The sequence below is a fragment of the Megascapheus bottae genome, chromosome 28 (genome assembly GCF_031878675.1).
Source record: "Megascapheus bottae isolate mThoBot1 chromosome 28, mThoBot2.hap1, whole genome shotgun sequence".
Lineage (NCBI taxonomy): Eukaryota > Metazoa > Chordata > Mammalia > Rodentia > Geomyidae > Megascapheus > Megascapheus bottae.
In genome coordinates this window covers 1,361,127-1,387,294 of record NC_143536.1, presented here as the reverse complement: position 1 = coordinate 1,387,294, position 26,168 = coordinate 1,361,127, and the positions used below count along the sequence as shown (strand labels likewise).

At 51.5% G+C, this 26,168-nt stretch overlaps 1 protein-coding gene across 2 annotated transcripts in view; it reads left to right on the top strand.

Moving 5' to 3' along the window:
- The first annotated feature begins 556 nt into the window (after positions 1-556).
- The window catches only part of Glt1d1 (glycosyltransferase 1 domain containing 1), a 35,562-nt gene continuing 9,950 nt past the window's right edge, over positions 557-26,168 (top strand). The window contains exons 1-8 of one of the 2 annotated variants that reach the window (XM_090320609.1): positions 558-674; positions 4,325-4,473; positions 6,314-6,419; positions 9,888-9,939; positions 16,395-16,431; positions 17,732-17,788; positions 23,688-23,783; positions 24,584-24,633. In XM_090320609.1, the coding sequence (XP_090176735.1) occupies positions 607-674; positions 4,325-4,473; positions 6,314-6,419; positions 9,888-9,939; positions 16,395-16,431; positions 17,732-17,788; positions 23,688-23,783; positions 24,584-24,633 (615 nt within the window). In that variant the 5' untranslated portion in view covers positions 558-606. Of the gene's footprint in view, positions 675-4,324; positions 4,474-6,313; positions 6,420-9,887; positions 9,940-16,394; positions 16,432-17,731; positions 17,789-23,687; positions 23,784-24,583; positions 24,634-26,168 lie in introns of both variants that reach the window. The other variant, XM_090320610.1, reaches the window with a different exon arrangement.

Sequence of the window (26,168 nt, the reverse complement as noted above, 5' to 3'; positions counted from 1 at the left end):
GGGGTTCTTGAGGTGACCCTGTAGCTCTGCGGTGCAGCCCGATCGTGAGTGAGCCTCGTGCGGGGTGACCTGTCCCCGCCAGCGTGGACAGCCGTCCTCCTGGTGATGGTGATGGACCCGGGCAGCTCGAGGGCAGAGGCCTGTGCGCGGGGTCGCCCCACCTCCTCCCCAGCGGGCCCCCCGCGCCGCCCCCGCCCCCACCCCGGCTCCCCGGCCCTGGACCTGACCCGCTCTCAGTCGGTGGCCTCCGGGCCTCCCGGGCGGCCACCCGCGGGCGGCCGTGCGCGGCTCCGGCCCACGGGCGTGGAGCGGGCAGCCCCGCCCCCCGGCTCGCGCGGGGCGCGCGGACCCCGAGGCCCCGCCCCGCCGCGCCGCCCTCCGTCCCTCCGCCCTCCCACCGCCCCGCCGCCCCTGTCCCTCCCCTCCGCTCCCCCGGCGCGGCCCCGCCCCGGCCCGCCGCCCCCTCCCCAGGCCGGGCCCCCCCCGGGGCCGGGGCGCCGGCGGGCGGGGGCGCGGCCCGGGGAGCGGCGGGAGGGCCCGGCCCCGCGCCTCGCGCAGCCCGCGGAGCCCGAGCGGGGCGGCGGCGGCCGCGCCGTGGATGGCGGCATGCGGCTCCTGTTCCTGGCGGTGCTGCGGCCGCACACGGGCAACGCCGTCACGGCCCAGCGGGTCCGGTAGGCGCGGGGCGCGCGGGCGGGCGGGCGGGCGGGGCTCCCGGCGCGTGCCGAACCGACCCGGCGCGGGCCCGCCGGCCACCGGGGCGGGCGCGGGGCGCGGGGCGCGGGCGCGGGGCGCGGGGCGCGGGCCGGCCGGGCTGGGGCCGCGCGCTCGCTCCGGGTCCCACCGCTCCCTTCACCGCGGAGCCCGGCCCAGGGCGCGGGCCCTGCGGGGCGGGCGCGGGGCCCTCCGTCCCCCCGCGGCCCGCTAGCCGGCCGGGTCACCCGGGGCAGTGCCCAGGAGGAGCTGTCCCTGCCCTGTCCTGAGGAGCTGGCCGGCAGCATGGATCCCCACTGCCTCCCCGCGTGGAGGAGGGGCACTGACGGGGAGCTCACTTGTGTGGCCCACGGGCACGGATGCCCCGCAGAAAGCCAGGCTGCTCGGTCGTGGGTTCCGAACCCCGGCCTGGGCGCTGCGCTTGGCGCCGGGCTAGCGCTCCACCCCTGCGCTCCTGGGCTCCCAGCCTCTTGAGGAGCGGGACGGCAGGCGCGGCCCCCCGCACCCGCAGCAAGCCGATCCCGCCCCCCACCCAGTGGAATGGAGTCTGGAGGCCCGGCAAAGCACGCCTTGAGCCCGGGAGCTCCCTGCCCCCGGCATACAGGTAGCAGGGCCTCACCATGCGTCGTCGGTAGAGTTTCCGGGGACCCAAGGACGCGGCCGCCTGGGTTTCGCTGGGGCGAACGGGATTCATCTGAATTACCGCCATCATTGCCCGTGGGAAGCCAGACTTCGGGCCCGTGGCGTGTGTGCCCGCTCCCTCCGCTCCCTCCGTCCTGGGAGCCCCAGGGGCAGAGCCGGGAAACCAGGCGGAGAGGCGCCGGGAGACCACTTGCAGCACTTGGCCTTTCCGCTCAGCTGCTCTCTTCTCTTTCTTTCCCCATACTTTCCGAACTCAGGGGCCCACAATCGCCAGGTGGGTGCTCTCCTCCTCCAGCCATGTCCCTTACCTTTTTGGCTCGCATCGATTTTGCCCCCTTTTCTGGTCTTGTGTTTTTGCCTGGGACTAACCTTGTACTGTGAACCCACTTCCTCTGAATCTGAGACCACAGTCGTGGAGCCACCAAGCATCAGCTGTTTCGCCTTTTGGTGGGGAGGGGTGCCAGCCCTAGAGCGCGAACGCAGGGATCTAGGCCTAGGGTTATAGGCAGAGCCACCTGGTCCTGGTATGAGCTGGGTCTTTGTTTTGTTTTCAGTCCTCCCGATCATGGCCTCCTGAGTAGCTGGGATTACAGCGGGGTTAGCTGCTTTCTGCTAGTGGAAAACAAAGCATGAGGGGACGTGTTATTAAAGTTCTTCTGGTGTTTCGTCAGAACCGTGCGGCAGAACACCTAGGCAAAGTCAACTTAAAGCAGCAAAGGCTTCTTGACTCCAGTCCTTCAAGCATTCCGTCTGTAACTGTTTGGTCCCACCAAACTCTTCATTTTTTCTGTGAGATGTTTTCATTCTCAAAAAAAAAAAAAAGTTTCCTTTAGAAGAATAAAAAAAAGCTATCAGAATTCCTTGGGTTGATAAGTGCTCTGAGAATGTATTAGTAGAGTTGAATTATGACTTGATGGAAGGAATAAAGGCAGAGCAACTTAAAGGTGGTATAAGTCAACTAGACACAGGGTAGAATATTGGTCCACAAGGTATTAAGCTTAACTTTTTATGTAGAACATTTATGAGATCATAAAGGGAGGTGTCCGAAACGGACTTACTAGATGAGTTTTCCGTACTATCTTGTTATCTGTACTGACCGCCTTCTTCACTTGGTTCTCTCCCTACCAACCCTGCAAAAGTCATGGATCTCTCAGGAACAGACTCTCCTGAGTGGAATCCAAACTGGACACATTTTCCCTGCCTCTTATTTCTTAGTGCTTCCTGAAGACACAATGACAGTTCCTTGCTCTGTTCAGAAGTGTGTAGGAGCCTGGTTTCTGTGTGATGGAGTCTTCAGGGGAAGGGACACAGGACTGGGGCTTCTCTACTACTGCTCGCCTGCTAGGGCCCGCAGTCGCAGACCGGGAGCAGAGACGACTGTCCCTGAGTGCCAGTGGTTGAGTTGGATTCCACCGTGGAAACCAAATGTACAATGGGCTTCAGTACAGCACTCGCCGCCTTGTCTCCAATGCTGATTTTCTTCATTTGCAGGGTTATTGGTAGAACGTGGTGTACTGAACTTACATATCAGAAGGGAAACAAAGAGGGACAGTTACCATTTGAGAATGATCATGGGGTAGTCATGTCACTATGCACCCCAGAAAGAGCTGGAACTTGGGGACTGGAGCCCTCCCCAGGCCTGTGCTGGGCTGTGGCCCCCACACCTGGGTGTGACAGCCTTGTGCTGGTCCACTCCCAGTTATCATCATGCTATGCATGTGGCCATTGACGTGGTAGAGAAAAGAGGTATATGTCGTTCATCCTTGAAGAGCTTCAGGCTTGAGGGCCACACAGAGTGCTGGACCTCTCGCTGGCAGTCTCCAGGCAGGTGCAGAGCGTCCTGTGGCGAGGGATGGGCACACATGCAGGTGCGTTCTGGCCTCGCTTCCTCCTAACATGCCACCAGTTGTCCTTCCCCAGAGCTCTACCTTCACTGCACATTCTCAGCCTCCCATAAGCCCCGCCTGCAAATGCCCCAGGTGAACCATCCTTGGTCTTCATGGAGCCCAGTGAAGATGAAATTTCCGTACTAGCCTAGGGTGTGGGGTGGGTGTGAGGGGTGCCACATCTGTCACATCTGCCTGTCATACTGTATGACTTCATGCAATATCGTCCATCAATTCAAGCTAGCCACTTGGACTGTCCAGTAAAGGAAATGACTACTTCATTACCAGAGCTTAAAGAAAAGGCTCTGTTGGACTTGAATTTTGTACTAGCAAGCTATTAGATTGGAGGCTTTGCAAGGATAATTGTAAGCAGATTTGACAATCATTTATTTGCTGGTTTTGAACCAGAACACCAAGTGATTGCAGGACTGTGGTCAGAGCAGGCCACCAAGCTCATGGGTCAGGCGTTAGGAGGGTGATCTGAGCTCCATGTGCGGGGGCGGAGGCAGCGCTGGAGCTCTGGGAGGGCGTCCGGCATTGCTGTGCCAGTCTGGGTCAGGGGTGTGCAGGTAGGGCTGGTAGAGGTTCCATTCTCACATTGTTTAGAGGGGCTAGGACAGCTCCACAAACGCTTCAGTCAGGGCAAGGAGCCAGTTCCCGTATCTTATTTACTTGCCTATTTGATTAGTTAGGCAGTACTGGAGTTTGAACTGAGTCTCACACTTTTGAAATCATTTGAAGGAAGTGGGTATCAGAGACCTGAAGAGAAGCCTTAACCATCACATTGCTGGGGAGGGAAGGAGCAAGAGGGAAGTGGAATGGAGGCTGGGATGGGGGTGGGGGACGGTTAAGACCCTGTGGAGCACACACCACTGACTGCAGATGGCAGAGAGCACCAAACCAGCCTGAGTTAGGTTCAGGGTTCAGCCAAGGTCCCAGACACTGGCCCAGGCGTGGGCGACAGTGGGGCATGTCCCCGGGGACGGGCTCCTGTGATTTAGGGCTGACAGCATCAATGGGCAGTGGGCATCGTCTCACCAGTGTGTCCTGCCCTGCCCTTCCTTCCTGTGTCTGTGGTACAGGGACCACCTGGAGGCTGCAGGACACGTGTGCATCCTGAGAGATGCCTTTGACTTCGAGAGCCCCTCCGACGTGGCGGACCTCATCACGGCTGAGAACGTGGACGCAGCGCTGGCGCTCCATCTCTACAGGGGGGGACGGCTCCTGCAAGGTAAGCGCTGCCCTTGCGAAGGACCGCGGTGGAAATGCCCTGACTGTCCAGCCCATGCGCAGTGGAAGGCATCGGAAGCCTGGACAGTCCCTATCCACAACGAGTAGATAGCAAAGCCATGTCTGCTTTCACATTTTTGGATGAGGCACTCTCAACCTATTCTCCATTGCAAGAAGCCCCAGGACTGCCTGAAGGCCATGCTGGCCATGGCTACAGCCTCTGACAGAATTCTCCCTTCATCCCCCGCTAGCACACATTCCCAGGTTGAGTGCAGGGTTTGGTTTGGCGAGTCACCCACAGACTGCCATCCGCAAAGGTCCCTTGTTCATGCTGTGAACAAGGCCTATGAGCCAGCCCTACTTCTCCTCACGGTGGTGGGATTGCCCCAGGCTCTCCCCCGATTTTGCCATTCTTGACGTCTGCTTCAAATAAACACAGAGACGCTCTGTGTTAGGCTGCAGTCCTCCGAGAACTGGGCGGAAGGACACCCTACCATCCGTGTCACAGAGACAGGACTCCGGGCTGGGGCTCCACTTAAATATCAGGAGCTGCAGCAGCCCCGCTCTTGGTAACTTTGGTTTAACTTTTACCTGTGTATTCCTGGTTGTTTCTATGGAAATTCAGCATCATCTATACCTGAGACTTGGCTTTAAAAAAAAAAAGTCAAGCCACGTAGCCTGACTTGTGGAAAGCGTGGCCAGGAGGACAGGACAGGCCTCACAGGACACTGTGTCAGGCCTTACCCCGTCCACCTCTGCCCCAAGACGTGCTCCTCCAGCATGCCATCACTGCATATAACCCCGATGCTACCCCGGCACTGAGCTCCAGGACCGTATACGGCACCGTTGAGTAATTAAGACGTACTACTCTGTAGCTACATATTACCAACCTGTGTGCGACACCGTTAAAAGATCCACCAGGCTGGTCCAGAGGTGTACTCCAGGTTCACTCAGATATGCTGCGTTGTTACTAAGATACGCTACGTGCTGACTGAGGTGAGCTGCATTGTCACTGGATAATGTGAAGCTGGCCTAGTGTGTTTTCATGAAGCCTTTCTGTCTCCGGTGCAGAATGTGCTTTAGGTCTGAATGTAATAAGAAAGTGGATGGGTCAGTTGACTAAGAACAGCGGCATCTCTATTGGACAGGCATAAGACCTATCCTTTCTTCTCCCTCCCCTCTTTCTCCTCCCCTTCCCTCCCTGTCCCCTCCTTTCCCTTTCCTTCCATTCTCTTCCCCTCCCCTCTTCTCTCCCCCTTTTCAGGCTCTCCTTATCTACCCATGATGTCTAACTCTGTGTGTTGTGCATGCCTTGAAGACTTGGTCAGGATCTCCTCTCATATCTGTGCCCTCTTGGCTGCCAGTGGACATGATAATAAAGTGCAGCACTAAATTTGGAGGCCCTTTTTCTGTCATAAACCTGGAGGACTGCAGATTAACTAATTTCCTCGGAATGAAAGCGTGGCTTTGATAAATGGTGATAAATAGTATTTTCCACTTGTTAAAAGTTAAAGCAAATTAATTGGAAACTGTCCTGGCAGTGGTGGTTGGTGCCACTCTCATGAATCTCAGCACTGCTCTACTGCTCAGGAGACTTACATATGGTCAACAACAAAACACAGCCTGGGTGGTAGCACCCCTGTGTTATCCCACTATACAGAAGGCAGAGGTCAGAGGCTATCCCAGACTGTGCTGCCAGACTCCATCTCAAGAGCACCCGGAACTTAGCTCAACAACAGACCATCGCCGTGTGCTGGGAGTTCGGCTTTCAATCCTTTGCTTGAGCTGGGTTGCGGGGGGTCCACAGCTCACCTCTGCTCCCGAATGTCATCACTTTGTAGGTCATCACATTCCTTTTGGGATCATCTTTGGAGGGACTGATTTAAATGAAGATGCCAACCATGGATTCAAAAGCGAAGTAATGGGAAAAGTTCTTGAGGAAGCCAGGTAAGACCCGAGTCAAGAGCCAAAGCCCTCTGGAGGGAATGGAAAGAGTTGTTTGGGAGTTTCATATCTTACCCCATAAAACCACTTCCATGTCCTTTTTTCTTTCATTTGACAGTTCTATTTTGCTATTTGTCAGATAATTTGGCTATTCATTCTTTGGGGGAGGAGGGCGTCCCACATTGTTAAGACAAAGTTTGTGTTTTCTAAGCAGGAACAACACAGGCAAGAGCTCCAGCTTCATGAGCACACGAGTTAGGGTCCAGGGGCCCTCAGGTTCACAAGGTATCCGTTCTCGGCCCGGCCCTTATCTGCAGAGCTCCCTGAGCTCCGTCTAGCAAGAGGGCTGCAGCAGATGCTGAGCTGCTCACTCACTCCTGTTCCCATGTGGCTCGCAGCCATCCAGGGACTGCCCTGGACGTCACACATATCACCTGCCTGCTGTGGCCAGCACCCCCAGATGCTGCCACCATCTCATGGGCCTCTAGTGCCTTGCTGAGCCCTGGGTGGGGTGCTTCTAGCCCCCCAGCACAGAATGCCTTCCAGACCTGTGCTCCTCGCTTGTTTGTGGGGTTGTTAAAGTTGTCAGAGGCTGCTTGGCCAGCCAGCCTGAAACAGTGGCACTGCTGCTGAGTGCCAGGCCATTGGCCTGGATACCCACACGGGTCTTCCTTCCACAGGAATGGAGGAGCTCGTGGGAGGCCCCATGATCCTGAGTCAGGGTCATAAGGACCCCCCCTCCATGAGCCCCACAGAGAGCCGGCTCTCTCTGCACTGTCCTCGGCCTTCCCTGCCTCTGTGGCCACCTTCCTCTGCTCAGCTACACTCAGCAGTTATCACTGTCACCTGGTCTAGAATCTCCTGAAAGCTGGCTGAGGTCTTGAGAACTAAACTGGTTGCTATCCTGTCTTTCAACAAGGTGTACTTAAAAGACAAAAGAACATTTATTCTGCATTCTGGAGTGAATTAGGAGTTTTAGCAGGACAAATGAAAAGCTCTCCACCATTTTCTTTGTATCACAAATTTGACAATAAACATTGAGAAAGTGGTGATAGTAATCCAATTTCTCTACATGCATGCGGGAAAAGAGAAAATCATACAAAACGAAGTAGAAGTGATTTATACCCAAAATGGAGAGCCTGACTAGTGATGAATTGTCTGCGGGCAGGTGGGGCGTCTGAGCCCTTTAACTGTCTCAGGCAAGCGCGGTCTGAACAACCTGAACTTATTCCTTGTACCGGGTGGGGGCGAGGGGAGTGGGTGGTGATGCTGATGGAGCATCCTTTCTTGAAGTCACTAGAAAAAGAAAAGAAAACCAGGGGATATATTTTTAGTGCAATAAACCACAGCCACCATCTCCCCTGACTCTCACCTCCTGGAAGCACTGGCAGGAAGGAGGGAGCGTCTCCATCTCGGGGTGACTTCAGGGTGGGGACTCCTCATTCTCTTGGGTCATCTTGGTGGTTTCTCATGTAATGTGGGTATTGGTTTCTGTCACTTGTCAATGCCGTGGTGACAGGAACTTGTCAAGTTTCAGGGCCCTCATTCGTTCACAGTATTTCCTGAACATAAGTACTATGGAAATACATTTCAGAAGTGGAGATACGTGTCGTGTGTGTGTGTGCGTTTGTGCGTGCGTGTGTGTATGTCAGTGAACAAAGGCACCTCGGGCTTGCCTTGGAAGGCAATCCATCATTCCAACTTTCCTTGCATTCTAAAAATGCATTGCCTTTCCATTCACATGGTTTGTGATTGCACAGTCTCACAAAGGGAAAGTAATTCCGGTTATTGGAAACAACATCGAACGAGTCCGCCTTACACTGTTACCCTTCATATTATTCATTGCATTGGTATTAAAACAAGTATTGATTTTTATTTGGGGTATTGATTGAGGTTAGCAGGCAAGAAAGTTGCATGAATCACAGCCGTTTCTTGTCCAACACAATACAACACACTTTTCTATTAGATGAGGTATTGAATTTGTCTAGCTTTGTAATTAGCGTTTTATTCCTTTGTTTCTTTATTTTGGTTGGTTGTGGGGCTTGAACTCGGGGCCTGGGTGTGTCCCTGTAGTTTTTTTTTTGTTTTTTTTAATCCAAGGCTAGTACTCTATCCCTTTGAGCCTGGGGCCACTCTGGTTTTCTGGTGGTTAATTGGAGATAAGAATCTTACTGACTTTCCTCCTCGGGCTGGCTTTGAACGTTGATCCTCAGATCCCAGCTCGCTCCTGAGTAGCTAGGTGTTTATTTTGTAATGAAATGCATTTAAAATCAGTGTGTTTTTTATAGTGTATACCCTGTACTTTTGCAGTATTTTAAGCCCTTCTCCTTTATGGTCTCCTATTCAATCTTCATTGAGCATTAGCTTTTCAGCTTGTAAGATAAAATAGTAGAAACTTGGGAATTGTAAAAATAAAAGAATTTCTGAAACTTGTGGGAATTGGTTTGTGAAGGGCCATGCAAGTACATTTTGTACTTGTCCTATTTGAGTTGTAGCGACAACGAAGAAGATTGCAAACCTCACGACGAGTTAAAGTGAATAAATGTTACTTGAAAGGGCATCGTTGAGCCCTAAGTGGTGAAGTCTTGCATCGTTTGTAGAAAGTGTATTCTTTTGTTTCCTTGCACTCTCAGGAGCTTTGGGCTGGACCCCAGCATGTTCTCTTAGGGAGAGGTCCAGCCAGGTTCCGGGGAGGGCGTTGCTGCCACCGCAGTGTGGGTCCATCAGTGCATGGGGCAGGAGGACCACATTGATATCAGTCCTCCTGCACCCCCTGTCCCCCAGTCCCTCTCCCCCAGGCACCCCGGGGGAACGTGGCCTCCACGCGCCTTCTTCCTCCCTGGCCTTGCAGTAGCATCTCCTGTCCCCTGTGGACAAGTGACTGCCAAAGGTGTGATGGGAGGGGTAGCCCGCCCTCCCCACCCTTGCTCTGTAACTCTGCTCCTGGGGCTATCATTCTTTTGTCCTCTTAACTTCCCCATTCATGATCCCCTCTCCTTGTCAGACAGGTTTTGGTTTATCAGTTTACCCTGCCATCTACAAGTTGATTGGTGGCCAGTATCAGTTGTGTCTTTATACAATGCCTGATTCCCACTGAGGCTTGGGCCACCAGGTCTCTGCATTATGGTTCCATGCGTAGCCAAGCGCGTGTGTTGAAGAGATGGTGTTACAATGCAGGCCGGGGCTCTTGTTGTGCTCAGCCTCCTGGCAGATCCCAGACGCTGAAGCTTGTCCTTCCTCTGGCCAGGCTCGTGGTTCACAGCCCCGCTGCACTCTCATGAGTAGCCATGGCTCCACTTCTCTTGGAGTCCCTGTTGTGATTTTATCCCTGGTTCTCTGGCCTTAAGTGGAAAGAACAAGGAAAGTAGGAAGTTGAGGCCATCAGAAAAACAAATAGAATTTATTTTTTAAGTGGGTAGCGATTTAGCCCAGTGAGCCTAATTGTCTCTGTTGTCTTTGTTTGCTCACCAGGTTTGCGGTGGCTTTCACCCAGTCCATGAAGGAGAAGGCGCAAGCTCAGTGGGTAGGTGCTCTCCCGGCGTTTCCTCGTTCCTCAGCTGTCCCGGTGGAATGGTAGACTTGGGACTGGGGCCTCTTTGGTTAGACGCCATGGCCCCAGAGTGGATGGGTAATTCCCGTAGACTGATTCATTTTTTCATGGATATATACTTTGAAGACCTCACTGAATTTTTTTTTTTTCTGGATGCTGTCATTGGACATCAAGGAAACCATGTAGTCACATCTTTTTACGTTTTCTCTTCAAAGAGTCGGGACCTTGTAGATGGGCAGATGAATTCACTCATTGCCTTTCCTGTTGGTGCTGTGTTTGGCACGTGACGGGAGCTGGGCAGCGAAAGGGGCTCTCAAGGAGGCGGGACGCCACCCAAGAGCCCGTGCTCTCTGCAGAAGTAAGGAGAGCCAGGGATCAGCGTGCTCTGGTTTTGAGCAGTTAATGTTTGCTCTTCATTATAGAATCATTGGTTTTTCTTCTATTTTAGTGAGCACCTATTCAATGCAGGTGCAATGAGTTCATTTTACCCAATTATTATCAGACCCAAACCAACTTTCAGTAACTCTAATTAGGAAGATTGGGTGGGAGTTGCCTTTGAGATTTCAAAAATAAGAATCTATATTTATATGGAGTTTATGTAGGTAAATATAACTTGGAGCAGACAAATGTAGTCCACAGTCTGTGTGCTTTCTTTATCTTCTTTGAAGGAGTTGACTGGGTGAGGCAGGTGTGTTCACAGGCTTGCTTGACACGCATGCTAGCCCACGGGATGCAGTGCCAGCCGGAGAGAGTCGTGGGCGTAACTAAAAACTGCAGTAGTTGCATAAGGAATAAATCAAAACCAGTGGAGTTAAGTTCAGTGTATCTTTATTACCATCTGCAATTCGAGGTGTAGTGCTTTGCAAAGCATGGAGAGGGTCTTTTGTGGATCCCACCTGCGGCCACAGGAGGAAGCCGGGGGCCTGGGCCCTTCCAGGGAAGGACCCACATTAAAGCCCCCCAGAGGCTGGGATGTCCAGGGCGGAGCCTGTGGCATGTGCTCCACCTCAGGGGCACTGACCGAGTCCGGGGCCCCAGTTTTTATTGGGGTTTCTGTGTGTCGGTGTGTCTGACGCTGTGTGTCTGTGCATCGGGGTGGCTGACTCAGTCGTCTTAGCGAGGCCAGCACCACTAGATCCAGATTTCCCACCCTGAATCACACGTCTGGTCTTTCTGGTAAGGCTGGCCCCACCCCGGGACCACTGAGTGGGTGTGGACGCCAGCGAGGTCTAGACTGGTCAGTCCTGTGAGAATCATGGCCGCCAGCAGAGCCCCCAGAGCCCCCGGGCCAAGTTCTTTACCACACACCCACTGTGCCCAGTGTGTCACTCCTACCTGCAAAGCCCCTCACTCAGACCAGAACTCCAGGTTCTCCCCTGCGCTGTCGCCTGGCGCCTGTCCTGGGAAGGGACCTGGGTCCCTCCTGAAGCACCGGCTCAAACAGCCTCTGAGCCGGGAGACGCAGTTCCAGCCACGAGCAGTTCTGTCCCCCGGGAGACACCTCCAGCCTCTGAGAAGGCCAGGGCATCTAGGGGAGGCTGCTTGGACCTATTAACGGCCAACAGACTCGACACAAATTGGTTTCATTGGATTTCAATAAAGATGGGCTTATTTCAGCTCTTTTAATTTGGGCTGCTTTTATTGAGGCTCAAGTCATTTTTTTAAAATTTTTATTGTGGGTCCCTAAGTTGACACCATGCCTACTTTGTGGTGGCCCAGCCGGGGCTCTCCCTGACTCACACCACGCTGGGGGCGGCGTGTGTCACCTGCCGGGCTTCAGGCCGCATGCTCTGTTGCTCTGTGGGGTCATGTCCTCGTTTGCTGTCTAAGGAACAGATGGATGGCTCATTCCACTGCGAGACGTGCAAGCCGGGGATTTACGAAGCATCGGGACTTGGGGCTTCAGATTCTTGTTACTGTGTGTTAACAGACACACCTACTGCTGCACTCAGAGTGTGGCCGCTTCCAAGTCTGGTCCAAGCTTAGAATCCTTCCTCTGAATTCACCGGACTTTTTAAATTTATTTATTTTTATTTTTTTTTCCAGTCGTGGGCTTGAGCTCAGGGTCTGAGCACTGTCCTTGGGCTTTCTCAAAGCTAGAGCTCTACCACTTGAGCCTCAGCACCACTTGTGGCTTTTTTTTCTATGTATGTGGTACTGAGGAATCGAACTTGGGCCTTTGTGCATGCTAGGCAAGCACTCTACCACTAGGCCAAACTCCCGGCCTCACCAGACTTTTTCTAAATGTGAACATTTTTACCACAGTAATAATAAAAGTTGTGTGTATCAATGTCAGCTTCTTGTCCCACCATAAGCACACTTGCATTTACTATACCCCTATTGTGTCCAAAATCCTCCAGCCTTACCCAGTTAGCTAAACCGCAAGTGAGTGAATACACTTGAAGTGGTTATGAGATTAGAAGAAGCTGGTGAGGAGCAGATGGCACACTCTGGGCTGAGGTCCGCACTGAAGTCAGTTACTGTTATTTTAGATTTTTCTTTCTTCCCCTTCCTATCCTTCCCCACGAGTTACATAGTTCATTTCCACATAGTGTACATTGAATGCTATGTCTGCACTTGCAGTCCTTTTTATTTGAGTCAGTGTCCTCTGGGGCTTCATTTATTTTCTCCACCTTATAACGAGGGGGAAAAAATGCCTTCTTTGAAGTAGCTCTGTTAGGCAGTACCTCAACAGTAATTTTATTTTCAGCAGATGCATAGACTCATCCAGATTCTTCTGGGAATTAAAATACAGAGAGCCTGACAGAGGTCAGTGGTGGCCCCGGCCAAGTGGGCGCTGCAGGTGCATCCAGCAGGTCCCTGGAGGCGTCAGGGCCAAGCCGACCGCACCACTGCAGCCCACATCCCCGGGGTGCCGTGAAAGCCTGTCCCCTACGCCGCCCAGCCCTTCCTGCATGGCCACCGCCTCTGTCTGGTTGTCCCCACAGACCACCTCGATGGTAGTGGAGCCACTCCACACACCTCTCCCCCTCTCAGCTCCTGAGGTGGTGGAGAGCACAGCGCCCAGGCCCTGGGGTTCTTCAGGCCGCCTGAGTGGTGGGGGCTCTGCACAGAAATTCCAGGGCTGCTTCACGTCTCGGAAGCAGATCACGTCAATGATGTCTTTCACTTAAGATGGGCTGTACCCCGGGGTTTCTTGATAGAAATGTATGTGCTACTAACTAACCCCAGCTGGGCTTCAGGGCGCCTCCCCTAACCTTGGACAGGTGGCTTCAGGAGGGGAGGGGGGACATTCCCCAGCATCCTCTTGTCTCTGTCAGAGCAGAGTCTCTTCAACTGAGCTGAAGTTGTTTCTTTCTATATTTTTTTCTTTTTGGCCAGTCCCAGAGCTTGAACTCAGGCCTGAGCACTGTCGGACTTTCTCAAGGCTAGAGCTCTACCACTTGAGCCACAGCACCATTTCTGGCTTTTTTCTATATATATGGTACTAAGGAATCAAACCCCTGTCTTGGTGCACACGAGGCAAGCACTCTACCACTAGGCCAAACTCCCGGCCCAAGCTGAAGTTGTTTGAAGGGCAGAAAACCCCTAGGCTGGGCTGCATACGTGGCCTGGGCTTTGTCAGGGTTACCCTCCCCCTGTCCCCTGCTCTCCTGCATAGAACAGGGCACCAACTTGCTTTGAATGCTACTCACCACCTGCTCACGTGTTTTCATGACTTTTTTGAAGTCCAGTTCACTGGCAGCGCTGGGCCCCCCTTACCCCTTCTTTTTGAATTTGAGTTTCTTTCTTTGCTTGGTAACAGATTTTTTTTTAAGAGAAAAAGAACAGGAGGGAAGGAGGAAGGGGGGAGAAGGGAGGGAGGAAAGGAGAGTGGGAGGGAGGGATGAAAAGAGAGGGGGAGGGAGGGAAGAAAGGAGAGGGGGAGGGAGGGAGGAAAGGAGAGGGGGAGGGAGGGAGGGAGGAAGAGACACCGTATCCCATGAGACATTCCCAGTTTACATATGATCCATGGCGCACACCTATGTTGTGAGAATTGTAGGTAGGGACTATGATTTCTTTGAAGCAGTTTGTAATTATTTTACATACACTTTTACAAAGCTAAAATCAAAAGCTGTATGGTAGTCACAAAGAAAGCATATCATTCTTTTTGTTTCCTACCCAGTACCGGGTTGTGCTTGTATTACAAAAATAATAATCTGTTGTGGTTCGCATTTGCATAGTGTAATTTCAGAAGATGGGCTTCTGTTTTATTTTGGTTGCTGTTGTCTATTTTTTGTTATAAAAATATAGCAAGTAGCATTTGGGCCTCTTACAAAGCCATACCTGTTTCTAAGCATCTATTCAGTGAGGTTTGGCCTTAAATACCTAATAATGGGGCCAAATGACACCATAACTTATCATAGACACACCTTCAAGTTCATTCAGTCTTTATTTTATTTTATTTTATGTATCAGTGAGATAATCTAGCAAAGCAAATAGTGATAGACAGAACGTGGACTCCTACTATCTCAGAGCAAATGGAGCAAGAAATATTGAGCAAAGAAAACCATTTGTATTTGTAACGCTTTAATACAGAATGTGCTTTTCAAAGTCAATACAAGCCAATTCACTTTTGACAGATTTCTTGTAGTGTATTATTGAAGAAAATAAAAACACAGGTCTAGGTCTCTTCTCTATGGGAACTCTGTTTTCTTGCCTTGCTCGGAGGAGCTCTTATGATGTCGTTGATGGCTCGTTTTAGAGGTCTGAATGAGACTGGGTACTTACTTACCAGGCTTTCATTAAAATTTAGCAAGTTAGCACTGCGGTAGGTGGCGAGGAGGTCTTCATGTATAGTTACCCCCACTGGTGGTAGAGTTGAGAACACAGTTTGGTGATTTTTGTTCTTAATGAGTTTAAGCATTTCCAGTGGATGAAGCAGCTTCCTGAGGACCGTGGCAAGATTGTAGCTCTATGTTTGCCTCACCTTCAAGAATCAAGTTTCTCTGGAGTGGAAGCTGGTATGTCAGGCGCGTGCCCCCACCCAGGCTGCCAGCCCTCGGCCTCGGCGCCACTGCACCGAGGTTTCTGCCCAGCGCTCATCACAGACCAGGGATGATGGTTCTGAGATGCCGGCCTCCCTGAGGCTCAGCTCGGCTGCCCTCTGGAAGAATGACTGACATCAGCTTTGCCTTCCACTGGTTGCTGTGGCTGTGCACCCTGTGGAAGCTGGTGTATTTTTGTTTTTATTATTTTTAACTAGAAGGGAGAGGGGGTTTCCCTCCAGCTCACGTTCATGATGCTCAGGGGTGCCTTGTATGGCCTGTCTGCTGCATGGTTCTCGCAGAGGGCAAAACCCAACCAGCTGAGCCTCAGTGTGCTGCGGGCTTCGGCCTGGAAGCCACTCTTCCAGACCTTGTCCCACCACCCGGCAAGGCCCTCCCTCTCCATGCCCTGTCCCTGCCTTGTCCTGGGCCACCTCACCCTAGCCTGGTCCCCAGACTGAAGGACTGGCTTGGGAACTGAGTAGAGCAGCCAGTGCCATAGCCATGTGGCCTTCAGGACGGTGCCCTGGCCCGGCCCCTGCTCAGGAGAGGGCTGAACCGCCGCGAGCTGGTTGTCCGGTTAGATTGGTCATTCCCACATTCATCTGGAGACTAGGACGCAGAACAAAAACGTCTCACATCTGGGGCTTGATTGGTGTTGGCAGCCAGAGACTGTCCCCTTGGCAATGAGTGGTCGATCTGCACTGAGCCGTGGGCCCTGTTCCCAGCTACCTCCACCTTCTGTTACAACTTAATTGCAAAAGTTCTACCATCATTTCTCAGTGAGCCCAGTTCACTGAGTTCTTTTGAGCAGCTTTGAGACAGATCACACAAGGAATAGTGAGCTTTAGTACCTTGGAACATATGCCTACACGGGCAAAGCAAAGGTTACTTCATCCCTGGACTCCAGGAGGCGTCAGAGCAATGCCACTGCCCCAGACCCGCCCTGGCACAGGGCCTTACCACTGCCTGAGAGCGCCTTTCTGGGCCCCTTTCTTCCCCTGGTACCCCTTCTTTGTATCCCTTCTCTTCTCCCTCCCTTTTTCTTTTGATCTTCTTCCTTTTCCCTCTCTTTCTCTCTCCCTTCCCCCTGAAGGCTGGGGGATTCTCATCTCCATTCCAGGGGTTTCTTTGCTCCTAGAAGTCTGGGCATGAGCTGCCCTGTGGCTCTGTGCACCCTCCAGCTTCAGTAACTTCTGCTGCCCTAGCAGAATGTTAAAACTGCATCTGCCTTTTTACTTCTTACCTTCCCGATGCTTGGTTTATAGCAGCAAAGCCCATTAATGGCAGAAGTAATCCGCAATCTTAAAGATCCGAGCAGCATGCCAAAGACGCGTAAATGTTTTTCAGCTGAAACTTAATGACTTTTATTTCATCTCTAAAAAGCATAAAATAAATCATCAGATTTACTTTGTTTTTCTTTCTTCTTCTTTTCAAAAGCCACATGCAGAGGGGAAGATCTATGTCCAAAGCCAAGGTAAGATTTAGTAATTAACATGTATATATATTTAAGAGATATATACTGAAATGTTGATTCATGACACAATAATGCTTTCTGGGATTTACATAAATAATTAGAATGCAGGCATTTTTCTCATTAATGTCTAACATTAGAATAAAAGATGAATGGGCCAAATGATAAAATAATAATTGCGGGGTGCCTGTGGCTCACACATCTGTAATCCTAGCTACTGAGGAGGCTGAGAGCTGAGGATCAGGACTCAGAGCCAACCCAGGCAAATAAATCCTAGAGACTCCTAAGTCTGAATAGCCAGCAAAAGGCCAGAAGTAGAGGCATGACTCAAGTGATAGAGCATTAGGCTTGAGTGATAAAAAGCTCAGCGAGAATGAGAAGCTCTGAGTTCAAGTCCCCAGTACAGTAAATACACACACACACACACACACACAATAAAATGCCAATCACTTAAACACTTCGCCAATAGAAGTTCAATATATACTTCATCCCCTCACTGAACAAAACAGGACACCGTGTTGAGCGCCTCTAAGCTGGCTTAAGTCAGGGTCCCTGGACTCCTCTCCCCCACCTCCTGCCAGGGTCATGGCACCTGGCTCTTTTACTCAAATGCTCCAAGCTCACTTGCACTTCTTATAAGACCTGTGCGGCAGGGTGGAAGCTGAGGCCTGGAGGAGGACATATAACTAGTGCTAAACCTAGGTGAGCCCAGAAGTATTCCAGGTTAGGGAGGCCCTGACTTTACCTTGCCATCCCCGTGCCCACACTCGAGGCCAGAGGGAAGTCAGCTGACCCCTTTGAATCTTGGTTTCAAAGACTGGAGGAACGAGCGTGCCCCGGGGGTCTCCATGGCTGGAGCAGCGGGTGGAAGACACCAGCTCGGTCAAGATGAATCTGTCAAACACTGACAAGTGGAAATTTGGGACTGGGGCTGGAGCTCTGTAGTTGGGCACTTGCCAGGGTTCTAGTCCTAGGACCGGGGAAACCTAATGAGCACACAGAAGAGACAGAACAGAAGGCGCAGGGATTGGACTGGGACATGTAGAGGAATAGGGAAGTGCACGGGGCAGTGAGTGGGGAGGGGCTGTGAGCCAGAGCTCCTTCAGGGGTGAGTCCCAGAAACCCGTCCCCATGGTGAGGGACTGGGAGCTGGGCAGCCTGGGGCGAGCGGCGGGGTGTTTCTGTGGAGTCTGGGGCTCTGCTTCAAGCCCACTCCTCGGGACTCTGAGCAGCTGGATAAGCTGGGAACGTCACAGCACGGTGGCCTGCAGTGTCAGCTCTTCCCGTCCCTTCCTTCCCCCAGGAATTGCAGCCACACCTAGCCCTGCCTTCAACTGGGAGGGATTTCTCCAGCAGTCAGGTAAGGAAGGGGCTCTGAACCCTCAACTGCCTAACGGTGCAAAGAGTGTTTTCCTTTTTCCTCCTTCCAGAAGTTCTAGCATTATTTAATGCTCTCATTTAAGATTGTAAATTCACCTGAGATCAATTTTGGATGTGATGTATGGTAAGGATTTATTCATTTTTTTATGTCCCATCACTCCACTGTCGTTTATTGAAAATATCCTTTTCCATTGAATTGCTTCCCTGCCTTTACTGAAAATTAATTTATCATGTATGAGAGTTTCATTGATGTGTCAACTGATTGGTCTTTATGCAAATATTAACTGCCCTCTTGGCATAGACTTTTGTCAGTGTAAAACTCAGGTGGTGTTAGAACACAATAGCTATTATGGATTTTGTGGCGTATCTGTACAAATGTTAGTGTTTGCATAGGCTCAAGGCATTGAGCCTAGAGGTCAATTTAAGGAGAGGTGACATCTTAACTAGGTATGTGTTGGTCTAATTAAGTCATAGTTACTTCACCTTCACATCTCCACAGATTTCTTCCGTGCCTTCTGTTTCTATCCTGAGTTTTAATTCCTTCACACTATTATAGTGAACATTATAAGTTTATGAGTCCCCTGTCCCTGGCTCTCTTGTGCCCTCATGTCAGTGGTAAGTCTTTGATCTTCCCGCCATGCCCAGTTACTGGTCATTTCCTTATGAGGAATTCCACACACCAGTGTCCCCGTGTGAGGCTGGGCCCTTATCACAGCCCTCCAGCATCTGGAAAGATCGTCCCCTGGGGCGAATTCTCCTGGCGTTGGTACCCAGCTCCTCAGCGATGGGCAGGTGGCAGAACCCTACCTGGAGTGGAGCTGAGGGCATCTCACACTGTGCTTTCTCCTGTGCTGTAGAGTGAGCACAGAATTTTACTGTCCAACACCCATAAATCTAGGCTGTTTGGTGTTCCGAGAATGAGGCCCAGATTACAGCTCCCATTCAGGTTGCCAACCGGGTTAAGTCTGAGCAGAGATGCCAGAACAGGTAACGCTGGCTTTGCACATGCCAGTGGAAGCTTGAGACTTCTGCACTAAAGCAAAACCTGCTTCCTTAGAGGCCAGGACGGCCGTGCAGAGGGCTGGGACCCTCAGCTGAAGTGGCAGGTCTTGCCAGGCCCTTCCCAGGAGAGCCCAGGAAACCAACACAGAAGGCCTGCTTTCATTGCAGAGACTTCAAACGATGGGTGCCAGCATGAGTTTCCCTCGAAAAGAAAAATCTCCAGGCATTTTAGTGGAAAGTTTGCGTGGTGTGTTCATCCACGCTGGTGACAGCAGGCTGGCAGTTCTCCGCATTACAGATGACCCCATGTCCCCAGATGGCTTCATCATGTCAGCGCCGGTGCCGTTGTTCAGAACCAGGGGCCCTCTGTAAATTGCCTGCTGTAACGTTACTTCATCTTCAATCTATCACAGGACACAATTGCAGCCTAACTGAGACCCATCATTTCCAGCAGCAGAGTGGTTGTCACCAAATCCTGCCATCTCATGGCTAATGTCTGGTCTTGCTGCTGAGCAGATTAGAGACCAGCCAAGGGATTTTAAATCCTCCTCTGGAGACCCAGTGGGCCACCTCCTCCTCTTGCTGTGGTGCAGCTAGAAGTCGAGAGAATGTGCAGAGAGCCTCTGGCCACTCGGGCAGCTGGTGGCCGACTGGAGAGACTGACGTAGGGGAGCTGTGGAATTAGTCTGCGTCTGTGGGTTTATGATCAGGCGTCAGCCCTCATTTGTTCGGTCCTTTGTCTCTGTCGTGTTCTGGGCTCTGGAAATGGGCTGTCGTGTCATCCCCACTTTGTCTTACCTCGCCTCCAGAGCACAGTGCGCTGGATGACAGAACGCTAGTGGTCAGTCACCTCTGAGCTCCGCCACCCCCTCTCCCATCCAGACACCAGGAGGAGGGCAGGGGCTGTCATCAAACATGCCCTCTGAGTAGCTGGGAAGCCCGGCGGTCTCGAGGCTTCACCCTCCGCCTCTTGAATGTCTGATGCCTATGTTGCAGCGTGCTCCTCATGCGACTTGAGACAGGTCTTCCAACCACGCCCCGTCCTGCCTCTGATCACTGGCTAACCAGCGCGTTTCCTTCTGCTTATGACCCGGACCCATCTTTAGGCTCGCTAGGGTCAGTGTCCAGGCAGATCAGCCAAGGACAAACGAAGAGTGAAATGAATTAAATGCGGTAAGCGGCCTTGCCTTCTCTCGTGGCGTTTACGACATTTATTCTGCTGGGAAGATAGAGATCAGAAGTCAGGTTACTTCCCTGGCCATTGTGGCTGCCTCTGCCGTTGTAAATGTAGGTAAATTATGATTCAGTACTCCACCATTCCTGTTGTGAACCCCGTGACTGACCTCTCTAAGTAATGACCTGCAGACCATCCATCCAAACCTGGGAGATTGGCCCACACAGCCTACATACCTTTTAATGCTTCCCATCTTATTTTACTTCTCGTTTATTTACTACGCCATCCCCCTCTCTGTCCCTGCCTCTGCCTTTCTTTATTAAATCTCTATTTGCATGTCTCTCTGGAGACCCCAAAGCCTGCTGTCGTTTTTTCTCTTCTGCTGGCTGTAAGAAAAGTCACTGGTTCTTCAGTGCAAGGTGACTGCTCTACGCCGGCACAGAACCAGACTTTCTGGCTAAGCTTTACAAATCCTAAATTTCCTGACGTAAGTCTCGAGTGCTTTTTTTCCCCCCCTCAAGCATGTGAAGAGAAGAGAGAGTTTGGAGCAGAGGTTGGTGCTGAAAGGTGGGAGAGGAAGGGGACTCTGTCACCCACCCTGGATGAGCCTCTGTAGGGTGCAGACAATGCCATGTTTAGTCAGTCAGTGACAGACCACAGAAATGACACCTTTTATTTTGAATAAGAACATTATTCTGCAGGAAACGATGTTATTGGAAAGACACATAAATGTGTGCATGTGTAAGTGATGAGCTCACACCCTGACTCACGTCTCACCTGCATATCAGAGGAAAAGTGACTGTTAAAGAACAAAGTTCACTGAAGCACAAGGCAGATACCAACCTTGTCTCCCAAGGGAGGCTGAGGTCCCGTCTGTTTAGGTTCTTTTCTTTTCTTTTTTCTTTGTTTGGGTGGGTCGTGGGGCTTGAACTCTGGGCCTGGGCACTGTCCCTGAGCTCTCCAGCTCTAGGCTAGTGCTCCACCACTTGAGCCACAATTCGGTGGCTAACTGGAGATAAGAGTCTCAGGTGTCTGAGAGAACAGCCCTTGGGTCCCTGACAAGGGCACAAAAGCCACCCGGCCCTAACCATGATGTCTGCATCGTATTTTTCTTAAATCTTAGAATAAGACCAGGCATGAGATACTTCATTCTGTCATCCTGTAATTTAATTTCCTAGATTCCATGACATTCACTCTCCCGGCTGGGAAGAAGATGGTGGAGAGGCAGGGCATTTGGCATTAGCGCTGTCAGTGCCCTCTGAGCCAGTAGCCTCAGAATCAATCTAGAGCTGGGGACAAATACTTTACAGAATCGAAATAGAACGATGAGAAAACATCACAGTGTTTTGCAGTGACTAAAGCAGCCGCCCTCCCATTTTTTTTTTGCATGTACTAGTTGGACAAAGGAGTTTTATTTCATTGTGATGTCTGCACGCGTTCGTACGATGTACCCCTATCAGATTCACCCCACCCCTCTCCTCACGTATCTCCCCCCTCCTCAAAACAGTTTCAACAGGTCTTACTGTTCCGTGTGCAGACACGTGTAAAAAGTGCCAACTATACTCACCCTCCTCTTCCTTTTCACTTGCTGTCCCAGCCTGGGGCCAGACAGAGCCTGTGCTCTGCTGCTGCACAGAGCAAGCAGGCTGCACTGGGTGGTCAGCTCACCTCTAGTCAGGGGCCCCAGGAGTCTGAGCTAGGCACTGGCCCAGCCTCCCTCTGGACAGGGGGGAATGGGCTGGGCCAGGCAGCCTCACCCCACCTCAGCAGGGCCTGCGTCTTCAGAGCCCACAGTGCTCCCAGAAAGGAGCCACTCAGGTCCCCAGCACCTGTGCCTGCCCATGGCGTCAGTAAAGAACAGGTGACCATTTCACCAGTGTGCCCAGGCTGCAGCTCTGGGATCATCCTTGGGGGACGTTTTGGCTTTCTTATCTGTACCCCTCCTTCAGTGGTGCACATGTCTGTTTTCTCTTTGGAGAGCCTTCCCTCTTAGCTCTTGTGCCTGTGTGTGCACAGGTGCCCACCAGATCAGAAGTGTGACTATCTCACTCGGGGACACACAGATTTTAGTGAATAGATGGGCTGTGTGTGCTTGCACATGTGTGTGTGTGTGTGTGTGTGTGTGTGTGTGTGTGTGTGTGTGCATGCCGGGTCAAGGTCTCTGACATTCATGAAGGTGACATCTTCCGATTTCTCCATCTTTCTGGCAAATGTGCTGTCCACCTCTGCCCTCATCGAAGTTCACTCAAGTTCCAGCATTCACGAGTGGTTCTCCCCTGAGGATGTGGACATTTCTCATGTCCAACCCTCTCTCCTTACATTTCTTCTTCCTTTTTGTCAGTTATGGAGCTCAAATTCAGGGACTGGGCACCGAGCACTGTCCCCGAGCTCTTTTGCTCAAGGCTAGCACTCTACCCATTTGAGTCACAGGACCACTTCCTTTTTCTGGTGGTTCACTGGAGATGAGAGTCCCACTGGCCTTTTCTGATCAGGCTGGCTTTGAATCGCAATCCTCAGATCTCAGCCTCCTGAGTAGCTGGGTTACAGGTGTGAACCACCAGGGCCTGGCTTTAGATTTTATTAAAGAGCAGCATCACCCATGGCTTATTAAAGAGAAGGTTTTGTCCTCTCACCTCAGAATCCAGTGCCTGACTTCAGATTCCCTGACCTTGAGTTCACATTCTCCACATAGCTTCTAGGTCAGAGTTTAGGTCACACAAGTGACCATTCAGGCTTGGATTAAAGGTTGATTTTAGTATAGTTCAGGTATGAGCACCGGCAGTGCCTGCCAGGTGGGTGTGTGCCTGGAGTTCACACACAGACTCCACAGGTCCCCTCGCACATATCTTAACCCCGTGGAGGCCAGGGCCTGATGACCAGGCACCAGTGTGTCACAGACGGCCACTGGAGTGGACAGCACCAGCCTGGGCTATAGCCCGGACAAGGATCAGAGTGAGAGTCCTGGGCTGGCCCGGAGGCCAGGAGAAGGGTCAGAGGGCGAGTCCTGGGCCGGCCCTGAGGCCGGGAGAAGGGTCAGAGGGCGAGTCCTGGGCCGGCCCTGAGGCCAGGAGAAGAGATGGCAGCCCCACTTCTTTATGGAAAGAGGTGTCAGGAATGGATCTCCTCAGCTGCTCCCTGCAAGCAGCTTGCTGTGTGGGCAGGCAAGCCTTTCCTGGAGAGGAGGAAAGAGGGTGGTAGGGAGGGAGGGAGAGAGGGAGAAATACGTAAGAGAAAGAGACACAGTCTGATATTTTTATTTTTTAAACTTTTCCAAAGACATAGAGTTGTAATGGATAAATCCAAACCAGCTAGGTAAGGCGTACCACAGGCGTGACTGGACATCGTGGCTATTTTCTTTTGCAATCCATGGGCCCATGTTCACTTAGACATGCGAATGTGAATTCTCAAGTTTGCGACTGCATAAGCCATTCTCGTCAAGGAAACGTTGGTGCCAGCTGGCACCAGATCCATTCCTCCTGGACCCCGGGTCAGGGGTCCTCGGTCTCGTCCTTCCTCATTGTCTAGGCGATGAACTTGGACTTCACAGGCTGGGGACGGCTCAGAGGGAACCGGATTCACAGTGGGGAGGTTGGGGCACAGCTGGGAGTAGGAAGTTGCGTCTGGAAGCTGGGGGCCTCTGGCCTTGGCACCATCTCTGGTGCCCGGGGCTCCTGGCTGACACATCCTCCCTCTTCCCTGACAGAGATTAGCCCAAGCTCTGACAACCTGCACATTTTCCTTCTGATCTGCGGCCTGCGGCATGTGAAGGACCCTCTATTCTTGGTGGACGCGTTTTCAGGTAGGCCCCAGAGCCTGCGCACTGCCAGTGTTCCTCATAGAGGAGCTGCCAGGGTCTTTGGCAGTGTTCAGGACTTGGCGGTTATACCAGAGCAGGACTTGAAGACGGTTGCTGTGGAAATAACCAGAAAGATAATTTATGGTATTAATATCTCAGCATAGTAATTTCAGTGTCGTTTTCTGCCCGCCTGTGTCATTTTAGATCCGGGGGACATCATAAAAATCGCACATAACTTATAAGGCTAACAGAATTTTATCTGGAAATATTTTGTATGCGCTCGTTTTTAGGATACGCCTGTGGTCTGCTTTCATAGCTTAAACTGATGGCATGTACTTCAGTTTATCTATCCTGAAGCCCAGATTAGATTTCCATGACAGTTTAGTGTATTAGAAATGCAGATAATGCATAGCATTGTATGTGTGTGTGGGGAATCTTATTTAAAAGTGTAAGATGTCAAATATTCAAATTCTAAATTAGTGCAACTTATATTGGCTAGTAATAGGGCTGAAGCCATAATGATTTGAGATCATTTGTGTTATAGAATAATTTATGCTAAACTTAACTATTTATAAAGGGTTTTTTTATTACAGTTATGTGTTTTAGATTTTATTTTATTATAAGGGTGGTGTCAGAGGGATTACAGTTACATAAGTAAGGTGATGAGACACTTCTTGTGCACCTTTTTACCCTCCTTTGTTTTTTCCCACTTTCTCTCCCCGTACCCCCAACTTAGTTTTGAAGGTTTAAAAAACCCGTTTGAAAAGTTGTGTTTCTTTCTTTTGTGTCTTTTTCTTTTCAAGAATGGCACGCGGAAGAGCCTGGTGTGTTCTTGGTGATTGTCGGCCCTGAGGTAAGGTCCGTAGCTCACTTACCAGCGTGGTTTCTAAGTAGGTTGTGTTACTCTCTAGTCAACTGCACTTTTGTGTATGTGCACGTGTGTGTGTGTGTGTGTGTGTGTGTGTGTGTGTGTGTGTGCGTGCGCGCGCGTGCATGCGCATGTGCCATGCACACGTTTATTTCTGTAGCAAGCCACACAGGTTCAAGCTTTTCAGAAGGCCTGGCCCTGTCCTGCTGTGAGAGGAGGCCTGTCTGGACTGGTGGTGGTGTACATGCACGGCACAGGCTCCAGTGCTTGTGGCTCAGCTGGCGGTGCCTCCGTGTCTCCATCTGCAAAGATGGAATAAGATGCAGCACCTGCCTTGTGGTGGGTCGTGAAGCCCCAGGAGTGAGAGCGCCAGGGTCTGCCTCCCGGACGTGCCCTGGGGTGTCAGAGGAGAGGGGCTGCCAGGGCAGCCTTCCCTCCTTTCTGCATCCACGCGCCCAGGTCCTGCCTTGGTGGCAGACACTTGGTGCCTGGCTTTGGTTTTCCATTTCAGCAAAATGCATAGCTCCTGGTCTGGGCACCTGGTGTGGTGCTCGCTGGGGCTCCTAGATAAGGAGCGAGCAGGAATGTTCCTGGTGGGTATGGCGGCTTAATAACTTCTCATATCAGATTATTTCCCCTAAGCCTGAGAGCAGAGACAATAGGTTGCTGCCAGAAAATAAACAAGCTCAGAAGGAGGAAATGAAGACAGCCTCTGCCGTTCACTGTGCTTTTGCCTTGAAAACTTTCATAGCTTTCATTAAATAAAAGTATCTGCCTTTCCTTCCTCCTTATCACGCGTTTGGTTACACTTGACTTCCCCAAGATATTTGAAAATACCTGATGTGGAAAGGAGACCCAGAGAGTAGTGCAGTGTGTAGTTCCGTCCCCCGAGGCTGTTAGAACTTCTGAGAAACTCAGTTCAGGGGCTGGGTATTTCAGAGGTCTTGGGAATTTTTATTTGATTCCTTGACAAGTTATCTTTCCCTGAAGAGTTAATTTTGAGTGTAAAAGTATGCTAATCAATCAACGGGAGGAAGTTGGTAAGCTAAAATTATTAGAAGTAAATGATGAATGTGAAAATGAATATGAAGAGCAAGTCATGTTTTCAGTGGACGTTTATTTCTCCCCATGCGGTGCCCAGAGATAATGGAATTAACTTCGAGGCTCCAGGGGACTGGGCCCGGGAGGGACCAGGGGTGGGAATGGAAAGCTGTCCTTTCAGCCTGGATTCCCAGCACAGGACTGTGCGCCCAGCAGCTTACGGGCTGCAGAGCGGGTAGAAGTGGAGGGCAGCGGTCCCTGCTGCAGGCTTGTGGGGAGGAGCTGGTTCTTCCAGCAGTGTGTCTGTGAGGTGGCATTGTCTACCTGGGAGGAGGGTCTGAGCGACACGCCCAGAGAGACCCGGACACAGACAGGTACAGACAGGACCCAAACAGGGATTCCACGATACCGTTTATGAGCAGAAACCAGCCCGGTATTATGAGCTCACTTGTCTCTGGTTGTGAAGACTGGCCAGCTCC